This window comes from Bos taurus, chromosome 28, assembly GCF_002263795.3.
Source record: "Bos taurus isolate L1 Dominette 01449 registration number 42190680 breed Hereford chromosome 28, ARS-UCD2.0, whole genome shotgun sequence".
NCBI lineage: Eukaryota > Metazoa > Chordata > Mammalia > Artiodactyla > Bovidae > Bos > Bos taurus.
The window spans coordinates 30,175,842-30,199,873 of record NC_037355.1 but is presented as its reverse complement, the minus strand read 5'-3'; the positions used below and the strand labels follow the sequence as shown (position 1 = coordinate 30,199,873).

At 35.5% G+C, this 24,032-nt stretch overlaps 1 protein-coding gene across 6 annotated transcripts in view; it reads right to left on the bottom strand.

Annotated features, from left to right (window-relative positions):
- The window catches only part of ADK (adenosine kinase), a 543,729-nt gene that overhangs the window by 356,527 nt on the left and 163,170 nt on the right, over positions 1 to 24,032 (bottom strand). For all 6 annotated transcript variants that reach the window (XM_005226479.4, XM_010820646.3, XM_059882620.1 and 3 more), the window contains 1 exon segment: positions 10,462 to 10,540. In XM_005226479.4, coding sequence (XP_005226536.1) covers positions 10,462 to 10,540 — 79 coding nt within the window.

Genomic DNA, 24,032 nt, shown 5'->3' with positions numbered 1-24,032 from the left:
CTGAGTCCAAACAATACTAAATGTCAGAATGTGGAACAAAGAAAGGTTTACTGAGGGCCATGCAAAGAGATGGGTGCTTCATGCCTTAAAAACCCAAACTCAGGATTTCCCTGCTGGTCCAGTGGTTAAGAGTCCGCCTGCCAGTGCAGGAGACCCTGGATCAACCCCTAGTCGAAAAGATCCCACGTGCACTGGTGCAACACAGCCTGCACTCTAGAGCTGGTGAGCTGCAGTTACCGAAATCCGAAACCCACACCCATGCTCCACAAGGAGAGAAGTTACTGCAAGAGAAGTCTGCACACTGCAACAAGAGAAAGCCCACATGCAGGAATGAAGATGTAGCACAGCCAAAAATAAATATAAATAAACAATTTTTAAAAATAAAACAAAAAAAAAACACCCAAAACCCAAACTCCCCAAAAGCTTTCAGCAAAGCCCTTTTCTATGAAAAGTGAGGAAGAGTTTAGGTTAGTCCTAAACTTCTTGGTAGTAGGTCATGGTCAGGTAATGACATTCTTTTAAATCTCCACCAAAGAAACATTATTCTATGTTTTGACAAGAAAGGACCAGACCCCAAGGCACAACTTTGACCCTCTGAGATCAGGTCCTGGCTAAGAGGCAGCAGCTCTCAGTTGGTGGCTCCCTCAGGGCAGGGTTGTCAAACCCTGCCCAGCTGACATCACTGGGAGAGACAGGTGCCCAGGACCCAACTGGCCCTCAGGCTCTACAGGCCACCCACACAGAAGAGGCAGGTTCTGTAAACTGTTACACAGGCAGATGGCAGCTCCCATTAGGTGGCAGAGGCAGAGACTGGGGAGAGGTTCACTGCCGCCTCAAGGCCTGCGCCCGGCCAGTAGTGGAGCCCTGCAGGACAGAGCCTTCAGCCTGTTCCCTGGGCACCCCAGCTCACTCACTGACCTGATGCTGGATGAGCTAAAGAGCCCTGGGGAGAGGGCCAGGGTAAACTCTTATCGTACTCTCTGACTGGGGACCACCACTCTGTTGGTCATAAGGTGAATGGGCCCACTAATGGTCCCTCAGTGATAGTTAATCACCTGGGGGAGGGAACCACTGCAGCACTGACCAGTGGGTGAACAGGACCACTAACAGTTCAAGGTAACCACAGCCTGGTAACAACATGCCAGGAAAACCTGCTGTGTGTTAAGGGCTGTGCATAGCTGTGCTCTATTATGCTATGACCTAATTGGAAATGTTACAAGGTTCTTAAAATACCAAGCCTACAATTCTGGGTTGAACATGTTTCTATTCAATCCAATATTAACTGTAAACTTTATAAAAAATGTTTTTAGGTATTCAATATATAAAGAGTTTGGGAAAGCTTTAAAACAATTCTGAAAAGTGAAAGATTAAGTGATATTTGTATGAAAAAAAATGTACCCTTCCTAATACACACCCCTCATAGTCATACTGTATAAAACATAAAAATACTGAGAGAAAAAAGATTTCTCTCAAAAATTAAAAAACACACACACACCTTGGTTAAAATTTCAATACAAAGGCTTAACTAACTGGGAGAAAGATGAGAAATACAAAGACTACAAAGTCAATAATCAGAAAACCATGTGAAGAATTAGAAGGATATAAGAATTCAAGAAAAGATCAAGCGAAATGTTTAATGCTTATGTGAAGAAGAGAATCAAATCTATCACTGATGGATTTATATCTATGATTAAGGAAGAAAATTTATAATCAGGAACATATTATACTTTCTAAAGAAAAATGTAGGAGAGAGGGCTATTTGACAAGGAACATATAGAAATTTAGTAGTTTTCAATAAATGATTTAAACTACAGCAAAGAAAGAAGCACTATTTGATGCCCAAGATCTTTGCTTCAAATGAGAAAGAAAAATATATTTAGGAAAATGACAGTTATTAAAGTAATAAGAAAATGATTACCCTTTATTATTGAAGAAAGAATTATAAAAATCCATATAGCCTTAACATTTCAGGGGATGAAAGAGAGAATTAATTGATTCCAAAGACATTATATTCCACGTAACAAAGACTGAGAAGGCACTTAAAATATCTGACTAGATACCCAGAATATATCCAAAATGACAAAATTTTAACAAGTATAGAACATTAGAAAAATCAGTAAATCAATTTGTGAGAGCACTTCCCTAGTGGTACAGTGGATAAAAATCCGCCTGCCAATGCAGGGGACATGGGTACGATCCCTAGTCTGGGAAGATTCCATATACTGTAGAGCAGCTAAGCCCATGTGCCACAACCACCAAGCCCACACTCTAGAGAACCTCAATTTCTGAAGCTGCAAGCCACAACTAATGAAGCCCATGAACCTAGAACCTGTGCTCCAACAACAAGAGAAGTTACTGCAATGAGGAGCCCTCGCACTGCAACAAAGAGCAGCCCCTGCTTACTGCCATCGGAGAAAGCCTGTGCTCAGCAACAGACACCCAGTGCAACCAAACATAAAAAATAAACAATCTTTAAAAAATGTACAGGAAGCTTAAAAACAGTGGATTTATATAACTTAAAAACCATATAGGAATACCACATGTATCTGGTCATCAGACTTCTGAAAAATTCAGTAAGTCCGAAAAAATATGAACTGTCAAGAAGCAAAAAGATATCCAAACAAGAAAAACTGCTCTCCCTAAGAAGCATGAAAGAAAGAGCTGGTTTACTCAGAGCTGTATTTAAAATGATGGCTACTTGATTCTCTGACAACCTCCAACTCTTCCCAAATTGAAGCAGACTGTAAGAAGTAGACAACATGTGAAGTGCAGCATACGAACAAGTCAAAACTAAAGTTCACTAAGGAGGAGAGAAAAATCTCCAGTAAGGAGAGCAATCAGATGTTTCCAGTTAGAATATCTGAGTTCTAGTGCTGACCTGCTTTGTTAAGCACTATGACATTTTATCTATGTTATTTAATTAGAATCTTATCATTAAAACAGAAACCACATATTTTTTTCTGTCTCATAGGCTGTCATGAGGATCTAAAGGTTGAGCAAGTATACAACACTGGTATACAATAAAGATTGCAAAGAAACAATAGTTTACAAAAACCAATAGCTCCAGTATAAGAACAGAAATCAATAGACCATTGGCCTTAACAGTGACCAACTTTTTAGAATTCCAGCCCAGGAACAAATATATCAGACTTTTATATATGTAAATATATGTATTTTATATATATGTATATTTGCTATATACATATATATACACATATATATGTGTATATATATATATATGTATGTATGTATATATATATACGTATGTATATATATACGTATGTATATAATGTCAAAACAATAATTAGGGAGCAATTGATGAGACAGGCAGCTCCAAACTCTAAGAAGTATTAGGGGAAAAAAACAACCATCAAGAATACCAAGATATTATGTATTATAGGAATCACAGAAAAGAGGAAAGAGCAGAAGAAAATAACTGAAGACATAATGGTCAAAAACATCCTAAATTGATGAAATACATGCACCTATACATCAAAGAAGCTCAACAATGAAAGAGATCCGTACCAAGATTTGACTAAACTATCAAAAGACAAAGAATCTTAAAAGCAGAGAGAGGCAATTTGTCAAGAATAAAGGGTCCTCAATAATTGTAAAAGCTGATTTCTCATCAGAAACCATGGAGACTAGAAGGTAATGATACGACATATTTCAAGTAATGAACTGTCAACCAAGAATTCTACACAGAGCTAAACTATCCTTTAAGCGTAAAGGATAGTGCGCTCCCTGGGGGCCTGCTGGTTACGATTCCAGGCTTTCACTGTTGTGGCCCAGTTTCAATCCCTGATCAGGGAACTAAGGTCCCTCAAGCCACATGGTGCAACTAATAACTAAATAAATAAGAATAAAGGATAAATTAAGACATTCACAGATTAAAAACCAAAGTGGAAAGAAGCTGCTGATAGTAGACCTGCCCTATAAGAAATGCTGAAAGGAGTCATTCACATTGAAGTAAAAGCACATCAGGTAGTATTGGGTTGTCCAAAAAGTTTGCTCATGTTCTTCTGTAAGATGTTATGGAAATAACATACAACAATAACTTAAAAAAACATATCAAGAAATAAAAAAAAATGATGAAGGTAATTACACAGGCAAATATAAAAACCAGTATTACTATACTTTTGGTCTGCAACTCCTCCTATAGGATTTAAAAGGTAAGTGAATTAAATAGTGACTATAAATCTATGTTAACGAGCACACAATGTATAAAGATATAATCAGTGACAATAATGTAAAGATGGAGGATAGAGATATAAAGGGGCAAAGTGTTCATACTATTGAAACTAAGTTGATACTATTTAAACTAGGTTGTTATAAGTTTAGAATGAAACTCTAATTCCCCAAAGTAACCACCAAGGAAATAACTAAAACAAATATAGAAAAGGAAAGAAGATGGGAATCAAAATGGTACACTACCAAAAAAGATATATAACAAATGAGGACTTGTCCTGAACTGTCTTTCCAAAATTCATATGTTGAAGCCCTAACCTCCAAGATTTCAAAATGCAACTGTACTTGGAGGTTAGGGCTTTAAAGATGTCATTAAGTTAAAATAAGACATTTATTATATGCCCTAATCTGCAAGGAGATCGAACCAGTCCATCCTAAAGGAGATCAGTGCTGGGTGTTCATTGGAAGGACTGATGTTGAAGCTGAAACTCCAATACTTTGGCCACCTGATGCGAAGAGTTGACTCATTGGAAAAGACCCTGATGCTGGGAAAGACTGAGGGCAGGAGGAGAAGGGGACAACAGAGGATGAGATGGTTGGATGGCATCACCGACTTGATGGACATGGGTTTGGGTAGACTCCGGGAGTTGGTGATGGACAGGGAGGCCTGGCGTGCTGTGGATCATGGGGTCGCAAAGAGTTGGACACGACTGAGCAACTGAACTGAACTGAATCTAATCTGACTAGTGTCTTTTTGTAAGAATTAATAGAAACACACAGAGACACAAGGGGTATGCACAGAGGGGCAAATATGTGAAAAGGCAGCAAGAGAAGAAAGGACCCAGAAGAAACCAAGGAGCCAACACCTTGACCTGAAACTTCTAAGCTTCCCTGATCTGTGAGAAAGTTAAATTCTTTTTTTAAGCTGCCCAATCCATGATGTTATTATGGCAGCCAGAGCAAACCACCATAGTATTTAATTGAATTGTATACTTTTCTTAACTCTTTATTAGATATTTAAATTTCAATAGGCCATACTGTATATTCTTAATGTACATAAATGTAAGATTTTTAAAACAGAAGAGTTAAGTATACTTGAATTGAACAGATATTAACAAAATTTAGAAAAAAATTACAATAACCTGTTCCATTTTGTCCCATAAAACAAAAGAATATTTCAAATTTCTGTTTCCAATAATACTTCTCTGAACTGATTCGAAAACCATTAGAACATCTCCTTTAATGTGTGATAAAACTGGGTACAGTTAAATGTAAATTTCACTCTGACTTACAGCTCTGCTGTTAACAAGGCCACATTCGTGATGTCCATCCAACATGATGACATCAAACTAAATATTCTTTGAACAAAAGCATCTGAACATGTAATACTTTAGCTTTTACTTATTAGCAATAACAGACATTGAGATGTATAAGAATCCATTTCTAGCTCTGCAAAATATTTATCTACCTTGAATCTAAATGCTTGTTTTAGCATTCCAAATGTTTATTCAATCATATCCTTTGCATCGATAGATTCATTACATATACTATCCATGCCTAAAATGAACATTATTTCAAAACACTTCAAAACCCAATGGTCATTGCAGTTTGGGCTGTCAAGCTGGATTCCAAGTAAGTCACAGTTTTAGTAAAGTCATTGAGAAAGTCCTATTTAAGCTAGCTGCCCTTTCAAAGTGACCTTCTATCCCTCTTGAGATAAAAAGCAGTCCTATCACACAACAATGAGTCATTTGTTTGTTGTATGAGTTTTTCTTAGCCTCTTTATGGCCTCTTCAAGTATCATCAAACACTTGTGGAGAAATGGCATATAAATTTTTGTTTTACTGTAATCTTTCTCTGCATTCTCTTCAATGTACATCAGACAAGGACATTCGTCTTGTATCACATCTTTAAAATATTATACTGCAGGACATATTTTCTAGGTCCAGCAATAATTATAGCCATCTTTTAGGCACATGTTCAAGGAGGCAATCCTCTTCCATTTTTTTAAAGTCAAAAATCACATTAAGTGCATCGGTACACTTAAAAAAACTGAAAAGTGACCAAACGTCCTCTATGAAAGTACCAATCTCATAGGTAAGCAAATCACATCACTTTTTTGTATACAACATGTGTAGGATATTTAGAAGATAAAGTCTTTTTATTTTCATTAGTAAGTTTACAATGAACAGAATCTGTTAAAATTTAAATTTGCACTGTCTGTCAAATATGCAGATAAGAAAAGTCTAAAAAGTATATCTGGGCATGATATCAACAATATTATGATATCTTAATTTGTTTTATGCTGCCTGCAGTTTGATTAAAATCTTCAAAACATGTTTTAACAAATTAAATTATCTAAGAGCTAATGGAAACATTTTCCTGTTGACATGATTTGTCACATCACTTATATCAAAGTGTGATTGCTGATAAGATCTGACAGAATGAGTTCTACATCGTCAAATGTTAACCTTTACTCTCCATATGACTTTCAGTTCTTCTTTAATAGCTGTGATGATTATTCCAAGTAACTTTGCCTTTCAATGTTTCAGCATATCTTTAATATAGCTACCATGCAAGCTATTGTTGTTAAACTACTGAATAAGGAGAAATCGACCTAAACCTGGTGTTGTGTGGTGAAATTACCTTAAAGCCCTGGTAGACTCCAAGTACTTTATAAGCAAGCTATACCACAGGACACAGAACAGAAAGGGCCTCCTGACCAAATTAAGATGTTGAAATCATAGATGCATCCATCTAAAATACACACTAAGAAGCAAGGGAAAGTGTTGGAGTAGGTTAATGCTCACGTGCAAACAAGTGTAAGGACCACACCACCTGAATGTTCACACATTATCTGCCTTTAACCTCATCTGACTGATGATAATGGTATAGGTAGGAGAACAGGGCCACAGTTTGAGCAACGGGGCCTAGAGATGGGAGTCCTTGGCAGATATTATAAAACAAGGAAACTAAATCTTAGGAAATAACCTGAGTAGTCATGGCTTTATTTCCCTTTCCGAAGTTATATACCTGTGAGGCCAGAAATAAGGACATAGTAAGTTTCACTAATGAGTGATCTTTCAAGGGCAGGTGTAACTGTCAGCCTAGTATTATATGATCATAATATGGTTTTTCCATCCCTTTCTAGCTGTAAGTAACACTGTTTGTTATAGCATAGCATTTTATTACCTCTTCGGCCGTCTTACAGGTTACAAACTTAGTTGCTATTTATATTTAACAAATCATATCAATATTGCCTGTTTCTCAAGCTACTTGTTTACTACTTATATTTGGCAGTCCAGTGGTTAAGACACTGTGCTTCCACTGCAGGAGACAAGGGTCTGATCCCTGGTTGGAAACTAAGATCCCAAATGGTGCACGGCACGGGCAAGGGAAAAAAAAAAAAAAAACCTGTTAGTTTTACCTCAATCTTAAAAGCTATCAGTTTACTATCTATGAATTTCATCTGTCTTTATTTTTCCTATCTTTACAGAAGAACTGAATTATTTTCAAAATACCCATTACAAAAGATCACACAGGAAACACATATTACACATGGTATGTACTAACAAAATCTATATAGAATTAAATGGTTTATGAGTACTTTGATGAGGACTGAATTCCTATCATAGAGCTCGGCCCTATTTTAGATCTACAGTTCACAGGACCTGGAAGACATTCAGTTAGCATAGTTACACTAAACTGGTATTTGTTGCCCAGTATTTGCTTCTCAGTCACCTAGAATAATAGAGAAAATGGAAGAGCAATCCAGTTGTTCTCTGAAGTGAAGGAGAACACAAATGGATAAGAAAAGAAGACCAAAGCCCAAAACCAACGAATCAAATGCACTAACAGAAAACAAAGTCTGGAACCTGTCCTGATGGGACATCTCTAGCTAGACTTTTTAAACAGCTTACAGTTCAACCTCATTCATTCATCACATTAGATTCAAGCAAGGCTTTATCAAAACCATTCACGTTAAGGTTCTAAATACTGTATCAAATTTTACTTAAACTTTAGAAGACACAGCTTATGATACCAGCTACTACCAAGCACAATGATTAGCACATAGCAGATGCCAATAAATATTTACTTTACATATAAAGCAATCAATTATTTCCATTAATGACTGCCATGGAAAATCTGAAGAATTCTCCTTCTAAAGAAAAGTACTTCTATAGGAACATTTTTCAAACCTCTCTGGCTACCCCAAAGATAAATTATAATTGGGCAATTATGTAGCTGAATCATCAATCAGAAGGAAAGGAAAAGCACTCTCAAAATATTAGGGGAAATAAAAAGCCAAAGAACATGTTTAACTGAACACTAGATTGAAACAGTATTTTTAAGTGGATGAGAGTCACAAATCTGGTTGTTCTGTCCATGGATGCGTAAGTTTAGTCTGTTAACTAAGTAAAATGGGGGGAGGGGGAGAAGCCCTGCAACTCTGGTGGTTTCCAAACTTTCCCTTAAAAAGCAGTATAACTTTTTAACATGTTCATTATCTCATTAATCCTTATGACTTTCATTTGAGATATGCATTAAACTCCACATTTACAGATGAAAGGCTCATAAAAGTTGCTCATGGTTTCACAGCCAGTAAAGCAACAAAGTTTGAACTCAAACCCAGTTTAACAAATTCCCACAGCCACAAGAGCAAGCCTACGTTCTTGTTGCCTCAGTGATTGTTAAATAAGCAAAGGAAATATAAAACTTGAATAAAGTTGATACTACACCCTATAGAAGCATTTCTAGAATCTATTTTTCAATTTATTTTTAAAAATGGTAAAACAGACATACACAAAATTTATCTTTTTAAATCATTTTTAAGCATACAATGCAATGGCATTAGATATATTCACATTGTTGTACAACCACACTATTCACCTCTAAACTCTTCATCTTGTAAAACTGAAACTCTATGCCCAGTAAGCAATAACTCTTCATTTCCTCTTCCTATAACCCCTGGAAACTACGTTCTACTTACCATCTCTATGCATTTGACTAATTTGGGTACCTTATATAGGTGGAATCATCAATATTAATACTCCTGTGACTAAGTTATTTCACATACTGTATACTAATTCTTTTGGGTATATAACCTGTCTCAGTGTGCTCTGCCTGATGTAACAAAATATCATAGACCAGATGGCCTGAACAATAGAAAACTTTTTCTGGAGGCTTGGAAATCTAAGATTAAGATACAGTTGATGTGGCAGCCTGAGAAGACTAATAAAAACACCTAAGTACAAAAAGTAAACTGTCTTTTTTCTGTTAACCTGAAATCACAAAATGACTACTGGAATGTTAAACAAACAAACAAACAAAATCCACTGATAAACACAAAGATCTCATCTCCTCAGGCCACTGAACATAGTATTTTACAACCTAAAATATTTTAACACTTTAAATGATCAAATGATTAAATTTGAGCTTTGATACTATGCAGGATAATTATAGTAAATATCTAAATTTAATAAAAGTTCAATCTTTGACAATTCTCCACTTCTTCAGCCCATAATTAAAATTGCAAGGGAAAGCATTAATCAATTAAAAAAAAAATCAAAATGACCTGAATCCATGAGAGTTAACACTTGTGACTGCAGTTAGAGGGATTCTGAGCTAGTTTACAAATCACAGAGGTAAGAACAGAGATTTATAAAGCTCTTCCTGTTCTTCATAATTGGAACTTTAAATAGAACACTAACATTACCACTTAAAATTAGGTTACACTGGTAACTTGAAAGAGTACGTGTCAAAATAAGTTTGTCCAGTTACCCACTGGAAGATGTATATAGATACAGACACAGATGCATAAACTTATACATAAATATACACAAATATATAGATATATATGTATTTATATATACTACAAGAAAACTTACAGTATCCATAAGAACATCCATTCTAAGAACTATAAGAAAGCCATCAAGTTTAATTATATTAAAAAAAACTAAGAACTTTGGCAGAGTAAAAGATGTGAAAAGTCATTAAAGTATAAATGACAAATAAAAAATACTTCCAATTCCAAAAAAGGAATACTATTTATAAAATATGCAGAACTTCTACAAATCAATAACATGAAACATGATAAAATATAACCAAAGGATTCCACAAGTAATTAAGAAATATATACAAACAATAAACATTTAAAACCAACAAAAATATTCTATAGCAAACATATAGATTAAAATACTTATGGACAATGACCAAAAGTATCAAATCATTTTAAGCTAATTTCTTTTACCACCTTTAAAATAATCAACTAACCTGGGCCACTTTAATTGAATTCTGGGTAGAGCCACCAGCATGATATTCAACTTTGAATTTTTTTACAAGTTCATCAAACCTAGAAGGAAATCACAGTAGAAAAAAGTTAGCATTTGTCAGTTGTCACAATGCAAATTTTTCTGATTAGAAGCTCATTAAATTACATTTAGTGAAATTTTTGAATTACATAATTATGTTGAATAAATGAATTAAAATGCTATATGAAAACAACTTTCCTAAATTTCCATACTTAACAAATTGTTTTCCACAAGTGTACAATTATGAGACTTTAAAATACATAGGGTGACCATAATTAGACATTAAAAACAAGGTAAAAATAAGAATTTGTAAGTTATTAAATATTTATAAGCAATGAATATTTTCCTACTTTAAATGAACTCTAAAATTCTTACAAATGTATGCTCTAATAAGTTCAAAATTTTTAAATATCATAAAGGCTACTGTTTTAAAACTTAAAGAATTACAAAACTACATGGAGTTGCATGATTCTTAGGAAAGTTGCTTGGTGACAGTTTCTGTATCTGCCAAATAGACAGGAAGAGAGAGATGATCTAAAGCTTTCATACTTCATTACTTTGGCATCTGATAAAGGAAGATATATATACTAACTACACATAGTACTTTTCATACAAGGTAATGCATGTAAATCCCTAGTATTACACTCAAAGGGCTAAGTAAACTGATTAAAATGTCTCAAATTACATGGTGTTTAATAATCTAGATGACAAGTCAATATTCCCTACTACACATTTCTAACATGTTGGATGCTGTGGGAGATAACCAAAGGGCATAGGCATAAACTTTATTTTAAAGGATTTATATGTTTTGGAGGGACAAGGATGAATATGCATGAAAAAAGAGAAAATTTAAAAATATCAAGTTATCCACAAACAAAATGTATGCAATACAGACAGCAAGGGTTACAGAAGATCAAAGAAGAGAGACTGGGATATGAATACAGTATTCAGGAAAGATACCGGTCCTAGTGCTATTTTCACAACTTTAAAATTTTAAGCTCAGAAGGAGGTTTTTTACTCAAATGAAACCTTTCACACAACTTCAAAATGCAAAAAGGGATAAATACAGAGATGGTTACATTAGGAATAGGGAAAACAGAGTTACTATACCCACTTCTATACTTCCAATTGCCTTCAAATCCCATCTATAAAACCCTGAGATGTCAATAAACACAACTGGCAAAGCCCAAACTGTGGACAAGGTGGCTCGGTGGTAAAGAATCCACCTGACAATGCAGGAGACACAGGAGATGCATGTTCGATCCCTGGGTGAGGAAGGGATTTCTTACCTATAGGGTAAGAAATGGCAACTCACTCCAGTATTCTAGCTGGGAAATTCCATGGAGAGAGGAGGCTGGTGGTCACAGGAGCCAGACGTGAGGAGCACACACTAGAAAGTTTTCACAACAGTACCTGTATACCTCTAAGAAGAACTTACAAAAAACAATCTTAAAGACCCAGATAAGTACAATAGTGTGCTCACTGATCTAGAGCCAGACATCCTGGAGTGCCAAGTCAAGTGGGCCTTAGGAAGCATCATTACAAACAAAGCTAGTGGAGGTGACAGAATTCCAGCTAAGCTATTTCAAATCCTAAAAGATGATGGTGTTAAAGTGCTGCAGTCAAAATGCCAGAAAATTTGGAAAACTCAGCAGTGGCCTCAGGACTGGAAAAAGTCAGTTTTCATTCCAATCCCAAAGAAAGGCAACGCCAAAGAATATCCAAACAACTGTACAAGTGCACTCATCTCACACCCCAGCAAAGTAATGCTGAAAATTCTCCAAGCGAGGCTTCAGCAGTATGTGAACTAGGAATTTCCAGATGTTCAAGATGGATGTAGAAAAGGCAGAGAAACCAGATTATCAATTGCCAACATCCACTGGATCATAGAAACTGCAAGAGAATTCCAGAAAAATATCTACTTCTGCTTCACTGACTACACTAAAGTCTTTGACTCTATGGATGACAACAAACTGTGGAAAATTCTTAGATGTGGGAATACCAGACCACTTGACCTGTCTCCTGACTTCCCTGGTGGCTCAGATGGTAAAGTGTCTGCCTACAATGAGGGAGACCTGCGTTCAATCCCTGGGTCGGGAAGATCCTCTGGAGAAGGAACTGGCAACCCACTCCAGTACTCTTGCCTGGAAAATTCTATGGATGGAAGAGCCTGGTAGGCTACAGTCCGTGGGGTCGCAAAGAGTCAGACACGACTGAGTGACTTCACCTTACCTTATCTTTTTGACCTGCCTCCTGAGAAATCTGTATGGAGGCCAAGAGGCAACAGTTAGAACTGGACATGGAACAGAGTGGTTCCAAATAGGGAAAGGAGTACATCAAGGCTGTATAGTGTCACCTTGATTATATAACTTATATGGAGACTTCATCATGTGAAATGCCGGCTGGATGAAGCACAAGCTGAAATCAAGACTGCAAAGAGAAATATCAATAACCTCAGATATGCAGATGACACCACCCTTATGGTAGAAAGTGAAGAGAAACTAAAGAACCTCTTGATGAAAGTGAAACAGGAGAGTGAAAAGGCCTGCTTAAAACTCAACATTCAGAAAACAAGGATCATGGCATTGGGTCCCATCACTTCATGGCAAATAGACAGAGAGACAATGCAAATAGTGAGAGACTTTATTTTGGGGGGCCACAAAAGCACAGCAGATGGTGACTGCAGCCATGAAATTAAAAGATGCTTACTCCTGGGAAGAAAAGCTGTGACCAACCTAGACAGCATATTAAAAAGCAGAGACATTACTTTAAAGACAAAATTCAATCTAGTCAAAGTTATGGTTTTTTCAGTAGTCATGTATGGATGTGAGAGTTGAACCATAAAGAAGGCTGAGCACCAAAGAATTAATGCTTTTGAACTGTGGTGTTGGAGAAGACTCTTGAGGTCCCTTGGACTGCAAGGAGATCAAACCAATCAATCCTAAAGGAAATCAACCCTGAATACTCACTGGAAACTAGAGGTTAAGCTCCAATAGTCAGCCACCTGATGCAAAGAACCAACTCACTGGAAAAGACCCTGATGCTGGGTAAGATTGAAGGCAGGAGGAGAAGGGGAAGTCAAAGGATGAGATGGTTGGATGGCATCACCAACTCAATGGACATAAGTTTGAGCAAGCTCCGGGAGTCGGTAATGGACAGGGAAGCCTGGCGTGCTGTAGTCCACAGGGTTGCAAAGAGTTGGACGTGACTGAGCAACTGAACTGAATGGAATAATACTAATCTATTGGAAGGACTGATGCTAAAGCTGAAACTCCAATACTTTGGCCACCTCATGTGAAGAGTTGACTCACTGGAAAAGACCCTGATGCTGGGAGGGACTGGGGGCAGGAAGAGAAGGGACGACAGAGGATGAGATGGCTGGATGGCATCACCGACTCGATGGACATGAGTTTGAGTAAACTCCAGGAGTTGGTGACGGACAGGGAGGCCTGGAGTGCTGCAATTCATGGGGTCGCAAAGAGTCAGACACGACTGAGTGACTGAACTGAACTGAACTGAACTGAATACTTACAGGACAGAAGAAAAAGTACATAGTCCCAGATGCAGATACGTGGGAGTTGTGGTAGTCTAGGAAATGTTCTCTTCGAATTACTTTCTAAACTATATATCAGCTAAGAATGATACTGGAGATTGGAAGAGAAAGGAAGAATCAGTGGACAAAATAAACATTAAGTGATTAATTGCTCTATCTGTCTGAGGTCATTCCACTTTCAAAAGCCAATTTATCTAAATATCAGAACCTGTGAATGTAACCTTATTTGGAAAAAAAAAAAGTGGGGGGTCTTGCAGGAAGTAAAGATTTGGGGATCTTGAGGAGGTAAAATCCTCCCTCTTGAATTACTCAGCTAAGTCTCAGACCCCAATGCCAGTTCTTCTTACAATGGACAAAAGAGAAGACAGAGGTGAGGATGGAGACAGAGATTGGACAAATGTGGCCAAGAGCCAAGGAATGCCAGCATCCATGAAAAGTTGGAAGAGACAAAGATTCTCCACTTCAGAAGGAGTACAACTATGCTAACACCTTGATTTCAGACTTCTGCTTCCCAAGAACTTTAAGAGAATAAATTTCTGTTGAAGGCCACCCCAGTTTGTTGTTGCTACAGCAACACCATCCTTTCTCACTCTCTCAAGAATCTTTCCTTAAGTTATGTCTTACCTGCTCCATCATTAATTTCTTCCTTCCAACAACAAAGAATCAGATGTAATATTTTGGTAATAACTGGGGGGTAGACTTAGTACAGACACTAAAACCACAGTAGACCAACAACAATCTGTACTGTTTACTTTGTTTTTGTTATCAATTCCCCCAGCACAATCCAAAGGAGCTTTCTGTTCATAGTGAAAAGTTCTGTATCTGTGCATCCAGTCTGGCAGCCACTAGCTAGCTACTGCATGCTTGGAAGGTAGGCAGTGTGACTGATGTTTTATTTCAAATAAAAATTTAAATTTCATTTAACTTTATTAACTTACACTTGAACATCTATAGCCTCAAGGCTAGCGGCTACCTTCTAGACTATTATGGTTTAAAAAGAATACCAGCTTTTCAAGATGCTCTAGAGAAAAAGGATTACAAGACCAAATAAGCATAGGAAATTGTGTATTCTATTCTCATCTTGAAGATTCATATTGTATATCAGCATATGAAAAGCACTGAGATATCTGAAACAAAGAAACATGTTTTATTTATTGAACATACAGGATCTTAGAACCCTCTGAGGTTCTAGGGTTAGTTTCCATAGCTAACACTTATGTAATATTTACTACATGCCAGAATCAACTGTTTTAAAATTTTACCCAAATCATTTTTTTAAATGCTCAATACAAGTTTATAACATGGGTACTACTATTAGCTCCTATTTTTTTCAATTTCTTTTCAACAAATACCTACATGCTACAGTATGCAGTATTTCAAATTTTGGTCTGATAAATCCTGATGAATTCTGATAGACAAGGTACATCCATTTCAAAATGTTTAATTTTTCATTTTGATTTTTTACTGTGTGTACGCACTGATTCTCAGTTCAATTCAGTTCAGTCACTCAGTCATGTCCGACTCTTTGCGACCCCATGAATCACAGCACGCCAGGCCTCCCTGTCCACCACCAACTCCCGGAGTTCACCCAAACTCATGTCCATCGAGTCAGTGATGCCATCCAACCATCTCATCTTCTGTGGTCCCCTTCTCCTCCTGCCCCCAATCCCTCCCAGCATCAGGGTCTTTTCCAATGAGTCAACTCTTCACATGAGGTAGCCAAAGTATTGGAGTTTCAGCTTCAGCATCAGTCCTTCCAATGAACACCCAGGACTGATCTCCTTTAGGATGGACTGGTTGGATCTCCTTGCACTGATTCTACTAAATAGTTGAACATTCTTCAACATTCAGTCTACTTCTTCAAAGTAGACTTATACTACTGACACTTTCCATATATTTCAATTGAGAAATATTAAGTAACCAAAATATATGTACAATATAACCCAAGAAAATTACAATATGTATGTGTATCCTGCAAGCAAAATTACCCAATATATATGTGTACTAAAAAGGACCTAGAAGATTACAACCAAGGTGTTAAGAGTGGTTTACTCCAAAGTAGAAGCAATTACAGACCTTATATACTTTTTTTTAGTGTGTAATAAGCATAGAAACTGTTCGTAATAAAAACATTTAAAAATCTACTTCATCTTATAATGGAAGAAAATAGCAGTTTTTCCATACAACAATACAAATAGAACTATATACAAATCAAAGCACAGAGCAGAGAAGTGAGTGGTTCTGAATGAAAGAGGCAGGGGAAGAGTAACATCTGAAGTGGAATTTGACAGATATGGGAGAAAAAATATTCAGGGCTAAGGATAAAACAAAACGCTAACATATTCAGGGAAATAAGTTATACAAAGACTAAAATGTAGGTAAAAATCAAAGTAGTAAAAACTGACAGAAGCGAACTCTCTCTGCCAGACTAATAAGCTTCAGTACTAGTCAGTAGGCAACTAGGAATTATTAAAATCTATTTACTGATAGTGTGAAAGGTAGATTTTATTTTTAAATGATAATAGCACTCCTCCAAGAACAAGGTAGATTAAAGGGAGGCAGACTGGGACTTTCCTGGGGATCCAGTGGCTAAGACTCCACACTCTCAATGCAGGGGGCCTAGATTCAATCCCTGGCTCAGGGAACTAGACCCCACACACAACTGCACAGCCAAATAAACAAAATATTTTTTAAAAAGAGTGGAGGGGGAAAATCACATCTTTTGAGGGCAAAAAAAAAAAAAGAACAAAGAGTGAGAGAGAAAGAGAGACAGGCACATTGCAAGCCTTTGGAAAAGTTCGTAAGTCCGATGCTGAGACAAGGGGCTAGAGGGAAGTGATCAAGCTAAGGAATCATTTCCAAAGTTGAAGACATCACATGTGATAAATAACTGGAAGTAAAAGATGTGTGAGAGGGAAAACAATCCTGAGACTTCTACTTTGGATTACCAGTTGGATGGTGTTAAGAAAGGAAATACAAGAAAGAAGAAAAATCATATGGAAAAAAGGGAACTCCTAAGTATGTGATTATCAAACCTAGAAAGATTTCTGTTTAGGGAACTAACTGCACGGAGGAAAAATTTATTTTCTTTCATCTCTTGCATGGATTGGGCACATCTTCTCTACACAATTTTCTAGTTGATACAAAATCTCCTGATTTTATATGAATGTTCCACATTGTCTATGACAAAACTATAAATGCACTCAGTGGAAAATGCCAGGAAAAGAAGGACTGTATATCTTTAATGAAAGAACAAAAAAGTTAAGCTAAAATATTAATAAGCCTCAAAACCATGATTAAAATTGTATAGGGAAATAATCAATTATACAAAAACCCTAAATATTTTCTAGGTTATTTAGAAATAACAGAGTTTATGATACCTTTACTTTTGATGGAGAACTTCAATATATTTCAGAATGTGATTTTTTTTTTCTATAGGGAGTGATGTGTCTATTTCTGTACTTTATAGATACATTCTTACTTTTTCCTTTCTCTGAGCTTCTTTGTCTGAATGCAGTGAGTGTATCAAACACCTCAATAAAAAACAGAATTGAAACTAACAGCTGATCCATGTCATAATGAAACTATTTTCATTAAAGAAAATTTTAAATAAAAATTGATGTCACTGGGATATAATTCAGAATTTCTCAAAGACTAACCTTATGGAAAAAAGAAGAATGCAATATACCATATACTGCTAAAGAATTTTAATACTTGTGTACAGTATTAAGCTGATGGTGTACAGGAGAACTTAAATTTTCAGTAACACTCTCAGCTCTCATATCACATATTATTAAATACTTCATAAATATGCTATCTATATATATATGCTTTGTTTTTGAGAAGAAAAGCAAAAAAACAATAGAAGACTTCAAATACTAACATGGCAGGCAGAGATGTGACTAAATACTAGTCTTTTAATCCTGGTTTAATATTAAACCATACCTCAGAGTGGTAATACGCACAGAAAAGTTATCATAAGAAAATGATCAACCATGAAAATTTTAAGTCTATTAAAAGATAACAGAGACTTCTGATAAAAATAATACTGATGATCATAAGCATGCTACTAGCAGGAGCAAAGAGCTTCTAATTTTGGAACAGCTGGGCAATGACTAAATGACCAAAGTAAACATAGTCAACCAAACATAATTCATCCTTTAGCATAAAAGCTCTTTTGGCATTGAGGTCAAGCCAAGTATTAATGGAAAAGAATGTAGGAGAGTATACTACAAAGAGATTCACCTTTTCAAAAACAGTGATTACTATATTAACTACAACATGGCTAGCAGAGCTGCCACGATTGCCCTGAGAAATATCAATAACCTCAGACACAGATGACACCACCCTTATGGCAGACAGTGAAGAGGAACTAAAGAGCCTTTTGATGAAGGTGAAAGAAGAGAGTGAAAAAGTTGGCTCAGAGCTCAACATTCAAAAAAAGAAGATCATGGCATCCAGTCCCATCACTTCATGGCAAATAGATGGGGAAACAATAGAAACAGTGAGAGACTTTATTTTCTTGGGCTCCAAAATCACTGCAGAGGATGACTAAAGCTATGAAATTAAAAGACGCTTGCTCCTAGGAAGAAAAGCTATGACCAACCTAGACAGCATATTAAAAACCAGAGACATTACTTTGCCAATAAAAGTCCATCTAGTCAAAGCTATGGTTTTTCCAGTAGTCACGAACGGATGTGAGAGTTGGACCATAAAGAAGGCTGAGCATCGAACAATTGATGCTTCTGAACTGTGGTGTTGGAGAAGACTCTTCAAAGTCCCTTGGACTGCAAGGCGATCCAACCAGTCAATCCTAAAAAAAATCAGTCCTGAATATTCACTGGAAGGACTGATGTTGAAGCTAAAAGTCCAATACTTTGGCCACCTGATGTGATGAGCCAACTCATTAGAAAAGACCCTGATGCTGGGAAAGATTGAAGGCAGGAGAAGGGAATGACAGAGGATGAGATGGCTAGATGGCATCACTAACTCAACGGACCTATGGTTGAGAAAGCTCTGGAAGATGATGAAGGACAGGGAAGCCTGGCGTGCTGTAGTCCGTGGGGTCACAAAGAGTCAGAAATAACTGAGTGACTGAAAAACAACAACTACAACACGGTCAGATAAGACTATGGAGAAGTCAACAACTGAAAAGTTTAATGGAAGAGAAATATGGTGCTACCTTTAAGACAGTATCTAGATTTTGCTGCTTATTATTATACTAAACTGTTCATTTCATAAAATTTCCAACTAGTATCCACTTTACAAAGTCGGAATGAGGAACAAACACTAAATGATTTTTCAATGAGTTTTAAGAAATAAACACAAGCAGAGTCTAACTGAGAAAGTTAAGCACTCAAGAATAAAGAATAACAACCACACAAAAGTAAAAATCAGGAGTGTAAAGGTTAAGGAGAATAGTATTTATCGGAGGATGATAATAAAACAATGTATATATACACTAAACCTTAGAAAAAACAATCATAAGACTCTTAATTCCACTGACAGTGATTCACACATAAGGATATGAATGATAAACTAAGTTTTATCCCTTATAATCTGGGGCTCAAATATAATCTAGTTCAAATTTTTAAGATTCAAAGAAAGTTTTAGAATGTAGGGCATTTTTAATTCCTATCTTTACTCAGTTTTTAGGTTAAGAAATTTCTTTCAAATAAACCTCTTTTTTAACCCTAAATAAATTACCCTACCAGCGATGTAAACTGGTAAGACAAATGGGAAAGACACAAATGTGAGACTTTTAAAGAAAAACTTTAGAAATATGAACTTATTTCCTGACATTCCTGAAAAAAGTGATTTACCAATCTAGATATTTTTCATATTACATAACATTAATCCCTGACAAGTTTGGAAACCTATACTCAGTCTGAATATGTCATTGTGAGGCTAGTGACTAAGGATGCTAAAGCGTTGTTTAGCATTTCTGACTTAAACATTAACTGACCCACCATTTCAAAGATATTGTTATAAAAATACTCATCAGCATTTATTATAAATATTAACTCTGAGAAGTATATACTTTTCAGGATTGACTGCATCTGCTCTTGAACTCTGTTCTCCACATCTTTCCCTTCTTTTTAATAGGCTCTTTAAGGTCCTCCACCCTCCAACCTTTTTCTCCAGAGGTAAAGATATACAGGAGTAGTTAGAGCTCTATTGGAACCTGATGTTTCTTCCAGTATTTACAAGAAATTTCAATTCTTAGTATGATCTGTCGTCTAGCAATTCTGAATTGCAGGTTATGTGATTCTATTTACGTGCCTTGTTTTAAGAAGACCAAGGAAATTCACTTTCATTATCCTCCAAGTCCAGTTAAATGATTTTTGATTAATTTCTCTTAGTAAGTGGCAGACTCAGGACTAAGAGATCCATCCAAAAATTAAGAAAACATTAAAAGCATATAAAGTAAAAATAAGATAATTTAGAATAAAATACACCTTACTGGCTTGAACCTAAGAACAGAAAAATTACACATTAACATTTAAGGAGCTATTTCTGTAACTTAATTTCTTCTCTCCTGTTGTTGTTTTTTTTTTTTTCCTTATCATTCTTTTTATTTTTATGACTCTTTAGAAGGATTTTCTGCATGCATCTTGAAATCATAAGGAAAATTTCACATATACCCTATAACTTAGGATCAATCATTCTTAAACCTCCTTAAAAAAGTTCTTGTAAGTAAAATAAAAGAAATATCAACAGGAAAATGTCCACAAAACCATCCTTTATAATTTCTAGTTCTATCTTAGGGCAATTGCTTCCCACTTTCACAGCAACTAAAGTAAAGTCTCTTTTATCCCAGTCTTGGAAGGAAAAAGAGTGAGCTCAGAAGATAAAGAAGACCTCAGATTGTGCTAACATCACAGCATAGAAACCAAACATTAAAAATTTCGAAAACTTCATAAAGAAGACATATGAAGGATAAGATACATGTAAAATCTTTATAGTAAAACTCAAAATATTTAACTTCCTTAAGAAAGCATTCATAACTGCCAAGTAGGGTTCTGATGAAGTTCCTTTCCTAAACTTCTCATCTAAACAAATAATAAATGAAAAAACATCACTAATTCTAAACAGGTTATACTTATTAAGACCAAATGTTAATAGAATAACACAGTGGGGAAAAATCCATAGGCCAGTAGAAAGATTCAAAGCTTTGAAATCTTTTACCACAAATGTTTAGTGAGGTTCAAAAAAATTCACTTAAATGTCAGTTTGATAAAAGCCAAAAGAACATTTCCCACATGTGTTTATATTTAAGCATATTTTTAAAAGATGGAAAAAGTAACAGTCATTCAAAACCAGGGTTAAGTTAGCTCATGAGGATCGTAATTTAAAGGTATTTCTCTAACCTCTAATTTTATTTTCCTTGATAAGAAAGCAGTTTTAAGCATGCATTGCTTAGGTAAGTCTTTATTCAATTCTAAAACGTTTAAAAGTTTTAATTATTTCCATTTATAACTCTGAAGATGAATGAAGATGTCTGCACGAGAAATAACTGTTGAAAAGTACTTTGTATAGAAGATGATTAAGATAAAATGAATTATTCCTAAATACAGATGCACAGCATACACATTATGTATCCCCTCCTTATAAAAATATACAAGGAAACTTCACTAAACCAATGTACAAGTTTCATTAAATAGTAAAACTGTTTGACATTTACTTTTAAACTATGCAAGAAAAAGTCATATATAAGAAAAAGAGAAATACTGTAAGATAGTGTTTCTCGAAATGAGACAAACAGTCTCCTGATAAACTTAAGAGTATCACCCATATGTCCACAGAAAGTTCCAAAACACAAAATACTCTTTTTCATCCATTACTGCTTTGTTATTTCTATCACAGAATACATGGTTTATAATGGGGCCTTAGTTTCTTTAATACAAACACTTCATAAACATATGTAACAGATATGGATATGGACAGTATTTAAGCAACAAATTAATCATTTTTCTCTATCCAACTATAAAAAGTGTCATTTATCAGAAACACTCAAACATTCAGATTTCTTATCAAAACATAACACATAGAAATTTTGATTCTGAGTCATAAATAGCATTTCTACTGACAACTAGTAAAGTCATACATATTATAAATCACTAAAGGTACAAGAGATCTTTGGAAGCAACAATCACCAAATGAATAAATTTCTATGGAGGTGAGAACTGTTTAGAGTTGGCCAGAACCAGCAGCTGTTTGTCTGACCTGTCCAAATTTGTACTCACAAGCTTTAGGCCAGAGAGACAAAATTTGACAATTCAGGAACCACAAACATAGAGCTGGTTTGTCCCATAACACATTTGCTGAATTCTGAAAATGAAATGCAAACTAAGGAGGTTAACCAAAATCACCTGAAAACCAGAAAGTCTGCCCAGTCTGGCCGTGCTTACAAAACAAAGGCCAAGAGCAAAGGAACTAAAAATATGTTAGGCAAGAAATGAACTCCACAGGAAGAGGGGAGAATAAAAACTAAAGATAGACACTCTTCTACTGGGAAGCAGGAGAGGATGTGTGGCTATCCTGGTTCTATCTCGAAGCTGAAAATTCAAACTTTGGGTTTAGCAGAACAATGGTATGGGGGTGGAAGGGAGGGGGATTAAAAAAAAAAAGTTGGATAATTTTATTCATTACATAGTACTAAAGTGATAAAATTGGAAACTTAAGAGTCTAAAACAAAATATCAGTTTCCTAATGTAAACCGGTACAGCCATTATGGAGAACAGCATGGAAGTTCCTGAAAAAACTCAAAATAGAGTTACCATACAATACTACAATCCCATTCCTGGGCATAATTCTGGAGAAAACTTTTATTAAAAAAGGTTATATATAATACACAATGGAATATTACACAGCCATGAAAAAGAATGAAATAAGGTTATTTGCAGTAACATGGATATACCTAAAGATTATCATACTAAGTGAAGTATGCCAGATGGACAAATATCATATGCTATTCTTTTATAAGAAATCTAAAAAAAAAGATACAAATGAACTTATTTACAAAACAGAAATAGACTCACAGACGCAGAAAACAAATTTAGGGTTACCAAAAGGGAAAGGGGAGAGGGGATAAATTAGGAGGTTGGTATTATCATATATAAACTATTACATATATAATAGATAACTAACAAAAAGCCCTACTGTATAGCACAGGGAACTATACTCAACATTTTGTAATAACCTATAATAGAAAAGAATTTGGGAAAGAATATATGTATAAATCACTGCTCTGCATAGGTGAAACTAACCTAACATTGTAGATCAACTATACTCAAATTTTAGAAAATATATATATATTTCAAATGTCAGTCTCCTACTTGAGATATTTGTCAAATTTTGAACATGTACTGGGAAGAAAGCTAAAGAATTAAACTAAAAACCTCTGAGAGACGTTCTGGTGGACTGTTTCACAGCTGAGACAAAGACCCCAGGGGTCTAAATTAAGAATCTTAGAGAGTCAAGCTCTAGAAACAGAGGCAAGCAGTGTAGACCAAGTCTATTAAAACCAAAAATCAACTCTGACCTAGATTTAATTCTTAACTTTGTTACAGTGATCAGCTCTCCTTTCACTTCACATCAGCCTCATAAACAAACGGGTGAACAGTCTGGTAGAATACACAATCTGAAGGGTCAACAGCTCTTATATAAAGTGAACAGCAAACAGTGAACAACTGATAGTTATGCAAAGAGGCAAAGTAATTTTATTGACAACTAAAAATGAAAAAAACAATAAAGAAGTTTCAAAATGATTTAAATACTGGAAATAAGAAAAGAGACTTTATAGTAACTATAATATTTTCAAGGAATTAAAGGAAAGAATGCATAAACTAGAAACACTGGAGAATTTAGAGGATTAGAATTATAAAAAAGAGTAAACATTTAGAACTGAACAATTTGATATATGTGAGTTTAAGAATTTATTGTTCAAATAACTATAAGTTTGAATATAAATTCAAGCT